This window comes from Nasonia vitripennis (assembly GCF_009193385.2).
Source record: "Nasonia vitripennis strain AsymCx chromosome 1 unlocalized genomic scaffold, Nvit_psr_1.1 chr1_random0002, whole genome shotgun sequence".
NCBI lineage: Eukaryota > Metazoa > Arthropoda > Insecta > Hymenoptera > Pteromalidae > Nasonia > Nasonia vitripennis.
Window position 1 is genome coordinate 1,518,584 of NW_022279588.1, and position 14,061 is coordinate 1,532,644.

General features: G+C 32.8%; 2 protein-coding genes across 2 annotated transcripts in view; one reads left to right on the top strand and one right to left on the bottom strand.

Annotated features, from left to right (window-relative positions):
* The window catches only part of LOC116738619, a 211,474-nt gene extending 199,147 nt beyond the window's left edge, over positions 1–12,327 (top strand). Inside the window, exon 2 of the mRNA XM_032601220.1 lies at positions 9,955–12,327. Coding sequence (XP_032457111.1) covers positions 10,088–12,193 — 2,106 coding nt within the window. The 5' untranslated portion in view covers positions 9,955–10,087 and the 3' untranslated portion in view covers positions 12,194–12,327. The remainder of the gene's footprint in view (positions 1–9,954) is intronic.
* Positions 2,881–5,097, bottom strand: LOC116416101. The gene is made up of 4 exons (XM_031922806.2): positions 4,334–5,097; positions 4,130–4,254; positions 3,567–3,780; positions 2,881–3,484 (listed from the first exon to the last, which is right to left on the bottom strand). Exons 2-4 carry the CDS (start codon positions 4,229–4,231, stop codon positions 3,312–3,314), a joined length of 489 nt encoding a protein of 162 aa, XP_031778666.1. The 5' UTR covers positions 4,232–4,254; positions 4,334–5,097; the 3' UTR covers positions 2,881–3,311.
* Positions 12,328–14,061: the final 1,734 nt, after the last annotated feature.

The window sequence follows — 14,061 nt, forward strand, 5'->3', positions numbered from 1 at the left end:
ATTAAAAACTATAATATAAATACAACACAGAATTTGCAAAAAGGTTTGGTCTCGGAAGCTCTCGATAAAATCTGTCCTCCGTGGGTTGAAACTGATCCCGCAAATGCGCCTACATCTATACCGAATCACCTTTTCGATAGACCTTATGACTATGCGGAATTTAATGCAGCTCTCGATGCTAAAAGCTCTAAGTCATCTCCTGGCTTAGACGGAATTGACTATTTTATTATTAAAAAATTACCGATTCAGTATCACTTGATTCTTCTTGACATCTTTAATGAGTTTCACAGTTGTAAAAGCTATCCTGAAAGCTGGAGGCATTCCTTTTTGCACTTCATTAGCAAATCCGACGGCAAAAGTTTAAGGCCTATAGCCCTGACGTCCGCTATGTGTAAGCTTTTTGAAACTCTGTGCAAAAATCGTTTGCAATGGTGGGTGGAATTTAATGAAATACTACCAGACAGTTAGTATGGTTTTAGACAAGGGCGCTCATGCACTGATAGCTTAGTTAATCTAACCTTGAAAGTGGATGAAGCGTTCCTAGAAAGCAAAAATGTCGTAGCTGCCTTTCTAGATTTCAAGGGTGCTTTCGACAGCGTCAATATTGACATTCTGCTAGCCGAACTTGCCAAGATTGGTTGTTCCGACAGTATTATTGAATTCGTGAAATTCCTTACGCATAGTAGAGTTGTTCATGCTGACTGTCTGGAAGGTAATATCAGAACTACTTACAAAGGCGTACCACAAGGAGGCGTGCTTAGTCCTCTTCTGTACATAATTTATCACCAAAAAAACGATCACCAAAAATGTACACAAATCCGTCTGTATTTCGCAATTCGCCGACGACATAGGTCTCTATGTAAAATCTAAATCAGTAAAATGGACTAGGAAAACAATCGAGAAAGCAGTTAGCATAATTTCTACCAACTTGAAAGAAAAAGGTTTAGATCTAGCTCCAGAAAAACTCGGCTACTACACTTTAATAAGCAGCATGTCCGTCCTGGCGCAATCAATATTAAAGTACAAGACTGTATAATAAAATCTACCGAGTCTGTTAAATTTTTAGGCATCTATTTAGCTTACCAATTACACAGCCCCACAATAAAAAAAATTGTAAGTCCCAAAAACTTGACCACGGTACTTATATGTTTTTGGGATCGCTGAATCCGAATCCAGGGTCATTTTAACCCCATCAGATCTTAAGTCAAGGTCAAATAGGGGTCAAATTATCAAAATACATTAAGAAAAGACTAAACCATGGTATCTTGGGGATTTTGGGGTCGCTGAATGCGAATCCGGGGTCAGATTAAACAATCAGATCTTTCTCAAGGTCAATTGAAGGTCAAATTATCGAAATACATGAAAAATAGACTAAAACCATGGTATCTTGGGATTTTTTCGGGCGCTGAATCCGAATCCGGGCTTATTACAACCTTATCAGGTCATGGTCAAGGTTAGTTGAAGGTCAAATCATAAAGATTCATAAAAAGTAAAATCAAACCATGACATTTAGGGGTTTTTGGGGTCGCGGAATCCAAATCCAGGGTCATTATAGTCCCATAAGGTTATATTTATATTCAGTTCAAGATTAGTTCAAGGTCATGGACGTAAAGAGAGTGAAAAAAATAGTTATAAACTGAAACAATGCAAAAGGTAATGTAAACCATAAAGCAAAGAACAATATATATGCAAGTACAATCGTATCCTTTAAAACTATATCATAGTTTGCTGCTCCTTCATTTACTTTAAATTTGTTAGAAGTATATGCAATTCAATAAAATATCAGTAAAAATATTAAGCCCATTACTCTTTTTTATGGTAACGAACCATTTTATTGTCAAATGATCTACGAAGTGGATTACGCTTCCGCTTCTCCGGTGTTGATGGTAGATCTCTTTTTAACGACCAACAGTAATCTGCTAACATATTTACGTCCCATCTTCCTTATACCTGGTACCTGCGCTCCATTTCCTTGATATCTTGGTGAAATCTCTCTCCCTGCTCTTCGCTGTAATCACCTAGGTTTTCTGGAAACTCATCAACATGCGAATATAAAAAGTGTAATTTTAGATTCATTAGGCAGTCTTGATTTTTGTAACTATTTACTAAATTTAAAACTATTTGTTCATAATTTGGGCTCTTATGATTTCCAAGAAAATTTGTAATTACGTCCTCTAAACTTAACCATGCTTCTGTCTCTGTATGATTCATTTTCGTAACAAAAATTTCATCATTTATCATCTTACGAATCTGAGGGACATCGAAAATTCCTTCATTTACTTTAGCATCACTTAATTTGGGAAACTGATTTCGCAGATACTTAAAGCAGCTACCATCTTTGTCTAAAGATTTTACCCATTGTTTCATAAGTCCCAATTTAATGTGCAGAGGTGGTATAAGAATTTTTGATGGATCAACAAGTGGCTTTTCTTTTATATTCTTAGAACCCGGTTCGAACTTTTTTCTAAGGGGCCAGACACTCTTTATGTAATGATTCTTTCTATCCCTACTATCCCATTCACATAAATAGCAAGGATATTTTGTGAATCCCGATTGTTGCCCCAGAAGTATTGTTATGATTTTAAGATCCCCACATATTTGCCATTTATGATCATTGTATTTTATTCGGTCTAATATTACTTTCATGTTACAGTACTCTTCATTCAGTATTACCGAATATCGTATGGGAATGGCTGCATAAACATTTGTATTGTGTAACAGAACGGCTTTTAAACTTCTCGTCGACGAATCGATGAACAATCCCCACTCGTTGGGGTTTCTTTTAGCCATGAAGCCAAGTACTCCGCCCCATCCTTTGGTAGACCCAAATCGCGTATGAGATCATTCACTTTTTCTTGTGTAAGTGGACCTTTCTCCTTCTTAGCATTATAGGGGATGTATTCCTCGTCACTTGTATCACTTGTACTAGCAACTTCATTGTCTTCATGAGGCGATTTTTCTTCTTCCGCAATAACATCTCCTTCCTCCATTTCTTCTTCTATCATTTCATCTTTATCATGTCTTTCTAAATTTTCCTCAAGATCCGTACTTCCACTTACGTACATACCCAGTGGATCTTCTCTTTTATCAATTGACGATTCATATATAGGTTTCGTGACACTTTCAACGTTAGCGTAATTAATGTGCGACTTGATTTTACTATTAACAATCTTCTTTCCTTAAAGGTTCCTTCCATATCGTAGGCACTTTCATTTTTACTTCAGTTTTACCATTTTTGCCTTTCTGTAGCATTTTCCTACATATTCCGCATATGATTTTAGGAACCCAATCAAATTCCTCAATTTTCATGTCTAAGTCAAACATGTTCTTGTACTGCTCTTTAATATTTTGATTGATTTTTCTTCTATTTCCTCGCGTCTCAAATCTCTTATCTTAAATCTTAGAATATAGGTAACTTTTAACAAAAATCGTACTTTTTCTTCTGCTGAGTAGCCTTGGCGTATCAAAAATGCAGAGTACAAGCCTGTACAAAAACATAAACTAGTTAGAAAGTGGTTGAAAAAATAAGAAGTCATTAATTTCATTTGCTAAAAAATACATCATACTTATAAGTAATCTTAGTAGATTGTTTTCAATCAGCTTGACAGGAGACCTTCCAGGTATATGATTGTTAACTTTGCTAACATCTAAGGCTCTATTACATAAATCACGCGAATCCCATATGTGCAAAGCCAGATAAATTAAAAATGTAGAGGGCCTCTCTCTTTGCAAAAGCTCCCATTGAAAACTTCCAATGTATATATTTTCTCCCAGATATAGCTACAAATTATACATAGTTTAAATAGTACAATATATATTAAGTTATAAATAAATATTTTGTGATTAAGAGGATGTCGTCCCAAAGAACAGTTTTTCTATTACATAAAACTTTTTGAATAAAGTTTGCAAATGAAAAACTGAGTCTGTAGCGCCGTAGTGTTAAGTTTAATGAATCGTTCTACCAAAATAAAAATTCAATCGGACTTTCTATTTTTCTAGAAGTTTGGAAATACAAAATATCCCGTGGCGGATTTGCAAAGCACATTCCCTTAAGGCCATCCGTATCTTACTACGCGTTTTTTTCTATTGCGTATAGCTTTAATAAAACTGATCAGTTTTAAACAATTACCTGGTCATCATTAGGTCTCTGATATGGCTTGCGCCTTTCCTCGTGTCCATAACCATCTCTCGCTGAATAAAACTCTATGCAATCAAGAATAAACTCTGCCATTGTTTTCTTTGAACGTTTTTTACCTGAAATAGTTATAATTATATAACTATAAAAATAGTAACTACACACACAATGAATCAAAAATTAGAGTAATGATTTTACCACGCGCTCTCCCTTCATGTCCTTCGTTTGGAGGCAATCGTCTTTCACGTGATGTTGGCCTTTGACGTGATCGTGATCATTGACGTAACGGTGACCTATAACGCGACGTTGACGCTCGATGTGGCAATGGCCTTGTCCGTGACTTTGTCCTATGACGTGATTGTGACCTTCGACGTAAGGGTGATCTATGACGTGACGTTAACGCTTCAGGTGACAGTGGTCTTGTCCGTGATTCTGACCCATGACGTGACGATGACTTTTCACGTAATGGTGACCTTTGACGTAACGGTGATCTTTGACGTGACGTTGACGCTTCAGGTGTCATTGGCCTTGTCTGTGACTCTGACCTACGACGTGACGATGACCTTTGACGTATTCGTGACTTTTGAGATGACTGTGACGTTTGAGGCGGAAACGACCTTGTTTGTAACGGTGACGTCCGTCGTGAGGGCGACCGTTGACGGGAGCGTGACCTGCGATGTGATAGTGACGTGCTTGTCCGTGATCTTTCATGAAACGGAGACGTTTCACGTGACAAAGATCTGACATCAGGTAATGCTGTGTTTACTGTAATATCTTCCAATTTTTCTAATTTTTGTCATAAAGAACATACAACTTTTTGGGTATCGTCATCGTCATGTGTCTCAGATTCCTCAGAAGAGGAATATATTTGACTATATCGGGTCTATTTAGACTGAGATGGCGCATCATCTACTGCTGCTTGGCTTAAATTTTGAGGATTGATCTGTTGCAATACAATTTTTAAATCCTTTAATTGAATATTGTTAGAACTACGGTCCTTTTTACTATCAACGTCTACATCTTCAAATCGTGGGCACACATAATTTTTCCCCAAGTCTTTTAAAACGTTTTGGGCTCTGTTACGTACAACTTCTTCCTTCTTTTTCAGATTTGCAGCTTTATTTTTCTGTATAAACAAAGTAATTTGGTTTTATTAATGGTGGTAGGTGTTAGAAATTTCTAACGTTATTAAAATATTAATAACGTTAGAAATTTCTGACACGTACGTACGGTGGTAAATATTTTAGAATAAAATGATACATAATAAAATTACAAGTCAAAAATTAGCAAATTGAAAATTCAAAAACTATTTCAAACAAACTGATTCGGGTAAAAATTAAAAATAAAAGAAACGAATAAACTTAAAGAAATATATATATATATATATATTAATATTTTTTTAATTTTCAATCTGAGGGGTAAAGGAGCTGTCGGAGCGAACTTTACTGATTGTGACCTCACCTCCTGCCGTAGTTCTCATTATTTGCTTTTAATATACTTCAAATCAACGAAAATCAAATTGATGATTGATAGTTATCGTGTAAGTGACCTCGGAACACAAAGATTTTAGCGGTTTAATTATTAAAAAACTATATATAATGAAATATTGTACGAGAAAATGACGGCCATCTTACTGATTCTTACCTTCGTCGCTTAACCCGTTAGCGCCTGAACGGACACTTTTCGCCACCAAAGTTCAGAGATTCAAGGTACAATGAATTTGATAGAAAAAAAATGTTTGAACCACTGTACCCCATGTTTTAAAGATCGCTCTTTCAAATAGTGATGGTTACAAATCCCTAAAATGAGCTGTTTTATAAGAAAATTGCTAATTAAAAAAAATGTTTTTTTTTAATTTTTTTAAGAACATATTTTTTGCTTATGCATTTTTCTACATACTTAATACCGATAAATAACGCGTCCATAGACCCTAACCTAAAAGTAATTGGGTTGAGATTAATACAAAAATTTGTATTCATACAACATTCCGTTTAAAACAATAAATTTTACTTTTAATCTTTAGCAATTTTTTTCTTAATTTATATGACTTTAGGAAAAATTTCCTCAGAGTAAAAACGTCCTAAAATAATTCAAAGAACACTCTTAAATTTTTAAAACCGTACATGAAAATTTTTGATTTTCCGGAAAAAGTCTATCGAAAAATATAACACTTCAGCAATTTTATTCTCAATAACTACGGACTCACGGAAAAATTTTGTAAGAACAAAAAAGTCTTAAAATCAGTCAAAGAATACCTTCAAAATTTTTCAGAATGTTTAAACAATTTTTTTTAAATTCCATTTTCCTGAAAATCAAAAATTTTCTTTCACGGTTCTGAAAAAATTGTAGGTTATTTTTTGATCAATTTTAGAACGTTTTTATTTCAAGGAAACTTTTCCTAAAATCCATGTAAATTGAGAAAAAAATTGCTAACGATGAAAGTAAAATTTGTTGTTTTAAACGCCATTTTGTATGAATAAAAATTTTTTGTATTAATCTTAAGCCAATAACTTTTAGTTTACGGTCCATGGACGCGTTATTTATCGGTATTATGGATGTAGAAAAATGCATAAGCAAAAAAAAAATTTTTTAAAAAGCAGTATTTTTTTTTTAATCATCAATTTTCACATGCAAAAACTCATTTTATGGATTTCTAACCATCATTATTGGAAAGAGCGTCCTTTAAAACATCGGGTACAGTGGTTCAAACATTTTTTTTCGATCAAATTCATTGTGCCGAGAATCTCTGAACTTTGGTGTCGAAAAGTGTCCATTCAGGCTCTAATGGGTTAACCTCGCTCTGTACTTTTCATTGTTTGTCTAAATTACACATGAGTGTACATATTTGAGCGCTTTTAAATGTAGAATTTTATAATACGCACCTCAGAACACCGCGTTTATGTGCTATAAATAAGTGTATGTGCTTATTATTTATAATCTAAAATATTTTTGAGGTTACGAAAACCAGAACATTTCAACCAATCAGCGTTGCTCCGACATCCCCTTAATTAACGCGTTACGTAAGTTGACTTTCCTCATAGTACTCTAGAACTGCATAAATCTCAATAAACGAATACAAAAACATTCATATGTTTCAATCTGATGTGCTCTTAAGTTTTGTAAATCAAAAAGATTATACATGTTAAAGAGGTTGATCTGATTTTAAAATAACAAACATATTTAGGAAATAAGTTATTATGCGTAGATATCTTATCTTATATTATATTAAAGGGCTTATTGTTTCCGGCTATACTGTTTTAAAAGACTAATCTTATATCAAAGGGCTTATCGTTACTGGCTCTGTCGTTAAAAGATCACCTGGCTTAACTAAAAAATTAACGTTATAACATTAGGCCTTATATTATGGGCCTTAAAAATGTTCTATTACCAAGCGATGTTAGGAGATTATATAACTAATATATGAATAAAACACTTTTCAGCACATAAACGCTACGCCAAAAAAGTCCTACATACTGCACAAAAATAACTTATTACACACATATTTTGTATTCATACAAATTGTACACAAAATTTCCCTGCATGCATTTTAGATTATTTTACTACACCAGTAAACTCTATACAATGAATTATCTAATGCTGCAACAATGTATAACAATTTCTTAAACGATTGAGTAGAGTATTAAATGGTCAAGTTAAATAATAAAAAATGTATAACAACAATTGGTTACACAATTGTGTAGAGTTTACCATTCTGGTGAAATAAAAAAAAATGCATGAAGAAAAATCTTGCGCAGTAAATATTTGTGTACAATTTTTATGTATACAGTTATTTTTGTGTAGTGAGCAAGATTTTTTTGTGCAGAGTTTACGCAGTGTCAAAAGCATATGCAAAATTCAAAGTTGTTTGGATACCCTAATGACAAGATAATAATACAATTTTTTTCAATTTTATATGCAGTATTATGGTCTTGGTTTTAATTTGCAAATATTAATTTTATTAACAAACAGTTTCTGTTAAAAATTTTTGTACAAGAAAACTAATATTTGACGAATTTAACCATACCTCTATGCATAATAATTCATTACTTAATTACTTTACAAAATACATGCACTTAACCACAAAACCAGTCAAATGTTGTGTGCATTGGATTATTTTTAAACAGTTTCATTTCTTTATCCAAAATTATTATTTATTTACATTTTCTAAGTCCCAAATCACTTGTACCCAAGCGACATAAGAATTTTAAAAATGTGTATACATTTTTACTGTCGACGTACCATAAGAATTTGACATTTTTCTTGTCATCGGTGATTTTTGACCAAAATATCAAATCAGTCAATTAAAGTAATAACACAATAAAGAGTATTGATGTGCACTCTTTTTGAAAATGCCAAGAGCTGCTTGATAAGTTCAAGCAATCTTTATTGCATTATTACTTTAATTGGCTGATTTAAAATTTTGGTCAAAAATCTCCGATGACAAGAAAAATGTGAAATTCTTATCTTATGTACTCGAAACCACAATGAATGTTTGAATGGGTTCTTTTTTAGTTTAGTTTTTGGAAATGAAGTGCAGTGCATGCGTATCATACAACCCTTGTTTAGATAGTAGAATAGGACTATATTAAATGTTAAGAATTAAAATATTAATAAATTAAATTCATTCATTTAGCTGGTGATTATCCTAACCTCGTAACCTCAAATTCGAATCATTAATTTTCTACCAGGGCTATTACGTCTTCAATTGAAATATTTTGAAAGAAAGAAGTAGCAAGATATATGATCAAAATGATATATTTTTTTATAACAAAAGATTTGAAAGTGCAGAGAATAATGTTTCATACTGGTTTCGACTCATACTACAACCATAGGAGGTCAAAAAGCCCACTTAGCCCTTGTTGCACACCATAGTTTATGTGACGCAATTAATTAATTTTTGCGTTTTAGATGCTTATAAACACCATCAAAATTATTTCATTTAATTTACTTCATTTTTTAAACATTTTATAGTTTTTAAAATTTTTGTAATTTTCAACATTTTTAATTTTTTTATTTTAAATATTTTTTATTTTTAAAACTTTTCGAATCTTTCAAGAATTTTTTAATTTAACAACAAAAATCTAAAAATTAACAGTTTAAAAATACAATTTTTTAACACTCCGTACGTGAAACGCGGTTTCTCGGGAACGTTATTCGTGCGCGAAACACCAGGTTTTTCAACTAGTGCGCAAAACAAATAATATGGCGTGAAACATGCCGTTGTTATGGAAATGTTGTTTCGCAAACGCTACACGAAAAACATGCCCCGCGAAAACCGCGGTTTTCGCGCACGTCGTATTGAAAAATATGGTTCGATACATGTGCGCACTTGTATCGAAATATACTATTTTGACACGAGTGTGCGAACCTACGTTCTTAGCAGATGAGCGTGCGCGAAATTCAGAGTTTCGCACACGCTCGGCATAAAATTCAGAATTTCGCGCACTAGTGTAAATTGTAGTGTATTTGGTCGCCCGAGCATAGCGAGGGTGACAAAAAAGCAAATGTCATCATCACCAATGCGCACGAGTATTGTATACTAATTTATGACATTTTTAATTTTTTTTTTAATTTTTTTTAAATTGTACTATTTTTAGAATTATTTTCTGTTCTTGCGGGTGTAAGAACTCTTGCTTTCGCGGGAAATGATAATTTTAGCGGTCACGGGAAAATAAGTTATTTAAGGGAATAAATAGCTTCTTCATCCCAATTTTTAGGTCAAAGAAGTGGCTATTATGTTAAAGTTAAAGCATGAATATAATTAAATTTATCTTCATTTTCTTTTAATCTGTATGACTAATTATTATATTTCTGTACAGGATAATATTGCTACAGATATTTTATATGAAGATATATACAGCAGTGACGAGGAATTGTCATCTCTTTTAAAGGAAACAATAAAAAGTGCCAATACGGTACGATTTACTAGATGACAGCGAATTTTTTAATTTAATGTCGTTACACGTTAAAAGAAGTCCTGCTGAATTATTATTAATGGCTCTAAAATATTCTATATCAAATTCGTTATCCGTTTCAGGTATTTCAAATTTATTGAAATTTATAAATATAATATGTGGTAAAGATGTTTTACCGGAAACTCGATATAAAATAGATCAATTATGTAATGATGATAAAAATATTACATTACACGCTACTTGTCCTACGTGTACACAATACATTGGTAAGTTTGACGATTTTACGGTATCAGTCAATTGTATAAAGTGCAATACAAGTGTTGATGTGTCAAATCCATCAAACCCGTGTTTCTTTGCGATTATCAATCCATCTGATGCTATTCGTGATTACTTGGAAAGTAATGAAAATTATTATGATTATGTCATGAATGAAAGACAGCATGAGCCTGATCATTTAAAAGATATCTACGACGGTATGATGTACAGAAAGTTTGTTCAAACAATCCAAGAATGTGATCGCAATGCATATGCGACGGTAATGTTCAATACGGATGGCGCGCCAGTTTTTAAATCTTCTACTTTTTCAATATGGCCAATTTACCTCATACTTAACGAAGTTCCTATTCAAGAAAGGTTAAAAAGCGTTATTACGACTGCTTTGTGGTTTGGTCCAAATAAACCACAAATGGATATTTTTTTACATGCATTTGTCAATTTAATGAACAAACTTTCAACACCAGGTATTCCGTGTACAATAAAAAATCAAAATCGTACTATAAAAGTGTATGCATTAATCGCTTGTGTCGATACAGTGGCTCGGGCACCAATGAATGGTACTAGTCAATTTAATTCAAAGTATGGGTGCGACTGGTGTTTGCACAAAGGATATTATTATAATGGAAGTATGCGATATCCGTTTGAAAATCCATTATCAGAAAACAGAAATCATAAAATGACTATTGAACATGCAACTCAAGCTGTGCAAACTCAGAAACGTGTATTCGGTGTTAAAACTGCTTCGCCACTTTTAAATTTACAGAACTTTGATATTATTGATGGGTTTACACCAGACTACATGCACTGTTACGTAGCTGGTGTTGGTAAACAATTTACTGAATACATCGTAAAAATTTTAACAAAGACAGAGGAAGATATACTTGAGAATATCTTTCAAAAATTAAAGGTTCCTAATCAATTATCACGGTTATCAAGATCTTTAAAAGCCTGCGGAAAATGGAAAGCTCGAGAATACGAGAATTGGATATTATACTATAGCATTCCTTTGCTAATTTTGGTTTTAAAAAACCACAAAAAAATCTTAAAACACTGGTCATTATTAGTAAACGCCTTGCACATTTGTTTGCAAATCGATATTACCTTTGCAGATTTGAATTACGCTAATGAAATGCTTTTTAAATTTGTGGCTGAAGCAAAAGATATATATTCGTTAACTGCGTTAACATATAATGCACATCAACTGCTTCATATAGTTAAAAGCATATATAACTGGGGCCTTCTGTATTGTCATTCGAGCTATGCTTTTGAAGCTGCTAATCATAAATTATTAAAATCAATTCATGGGGCTAAAGGTGTGATTTCTCAAATAATAAGATATGAAAGCATTGAACGAACCATACAAATTCTGGAAAAAAAAATTTATTCAGAATATCCTGGAATATTAATGTTTTTTTGTGAGAATCTCATATCATCGCTAGTTCAAAAAGCTTACAAAGTATCCAATATTACGTATATAAGTAAAGTACAAGTAGTTTCTGAATATTTAATAAATGCACACAATATACCAAAAAATTCCAAAGTTTATCACAAGATCGTTTATGGAGGTTCCTTATTTATGACGTCAAAGAAGAAAAATAAACGATCTTGCAATTATTACGCGCAGCTAACAAATGGGAAATTCGTTGAATTATTACATTTTATTATTAACGTTGAAGAACACACTGAATGGAAAATATGCCGTGTTATTAAAACAAAAACTAATAAATATGCGAATATAATAAGAGAATTATCTGAAATGTCTGATGAAATATGTATAAAAACACATGATATTCATAAAACGTGTGTATTCATTGAAGCAGGAGATGTAACTTACATAATTCCAACACCAAATCAGTTATTCTATTAGTTGTTTGTTATAAATGTATATACTTATATAAAAATAAAAATAAATCGTTACTACATAAAAAACAGTATTGTTACAAGAAAGCATTTTCTATGTATTTTAATATGAAATAAATATTTTTTTAACCGACAAACTATTTTTTTGTTATTTGTAGCATAATCGATTATTGTTAATAGTATGAATGATAAATATATTTTAATTTAAGATAATTTGTTTATATTTTTGTGATATAATTTTGTAACTGATGTTTCTTGTAATCACGTGAGTACTCACGTGAGTAATCACGTCATGAATTGATCGATACACTCACGTGAGTACTCACGTTAGTAACCACGTGAGTAATCACGTGAGTACTCACGAGAGAACTCACGTGAGTTTTTTCAGCAGGGAAGATATCAAGGAAATGGAGCGCAGGTACCAAAGAAGATGGGACGTAAATATGTTAGCAGATTACTGTTGGTCGTTAAAAAGAGATCTACCATCAACATCGGAGAAGCGGAAGCGTAATCCACTTCCTAGATCATTTGACAATAAAATGGTTCGTTACCATAAAAAAAAGTAATGGGCTTAATATTTTTACGGGTATTTTATTGAATTGCATATACTTCTAACAAATTTAAAGTAAATGAAGGAGCAGCAAACTATGATATAGTTTTAAAGGATACGATTGTACTTGCATATATATTGTTCTTTGCTTTATGGTTTACATTACCTTTTGCAATGTTTCAGTTTATAACTATTTTTTTCACTCTCTTTATGTCCATGACCTTGAACTAACCTTGAACTGACCATAAATATAACCTTATGGGACTATACTGACCTTGGATTCGGATTCAGCGACCCCAAAAACCCCTAAATGTCATGGTTTGATTTGACTTTTTATGAATCTTTATGATTTGACCTTCAACTGACCTTGACCATGACCTGATAAGGTTGTAATAAGCCCGGATTCGGATTCAGCGCCCGAAAAATCCCAAGATACCATGGTTTTAGTGTATTTTTCATGTATTTCGATAATTTGACCTTCAATTGACCTTGAGAAAGATCTGATTGTTTAATCTGACCCCGGATTCGCATTCAGCGACCCCAAAAACCCCAAGATACAATGGTTTAGTCTTTTCTTAATGTATTTTGATAATTTGACCCCTATTTGACCTTGACTTAAGATCTGATGGGGTTAAAATGACCCTGGATTCGGATTCAGCGATCCCAAAAACATATAAGTACCGTGGTCAAGTTTTTGGGACTTACAATTTTTTTTATTGTGGGGCTGTGTTATCGTTCGAACACCACGTTAATCAACTCGTCTCCAAATGTAGTAAAGCGTTAAACATCATAAAATTCCTTTGCGGCACTTGGTGGGGATCGGACCCTGAATCCCTCGTAATTTTATACAAAAGTTATATCCGCTCAATCATTGATTACTGTAGCTATATATACTGTCCTCTTAAAGCAAATCTCTTAGAAAAAATTGAAAAAATCCAAAACTCTGGAATCAGAGCTGCGCTATGATATAGAATCAGTACTCCTACAAACGTTCTACATGCCGAGTCAAAACTCGAACCTATTACACACAGAATAAAATACTTATGCGATAACTACCTTTCTAAAGTCATGTCCAACACAGGTTCATTGTCATACAAATGTATAAAAGACTATTACAACAGCTATATGAAGAAACTACCCAAGAGAAATAAAATATTGAGTCAAAGTATCTGCGATATTATGAAACTTGAAAACCAAATTATCCAAAATGTAAAATATAATTCTTACTGTCACGACTATGAAGCCATCATTGCTAATATTTCTATTGATCTCGAATTAAGTAAAAAAATTAAGAATTCAGCTGACCCCATTGGAGTGTTTAATCA

Bases quoted from the DNA above. Each gene is read 5' to 3' on its own strand.
- LOC116416101 (XM_031922806.2), bottom strand. From the start codon at position 4,231: ATGGCAGAGTTTATTCTTGATTGCATAGAGTTTTATTCAGCGAGAGAT. The intron at 3,781-4,129 runs GTAATTGTTTAA...TATAATTTGTAG, and splicing joins AGAGACCTAATGATGACCAG to CTATATCTGGGAGAAAATAT. The intron at 3,485-3,566 runs GTATGATGTATT...GTTTTTGTACAG, and splicing joins TCTACTAAGATTACTTATAA to GCTTGTACTCTGCATTTTTG.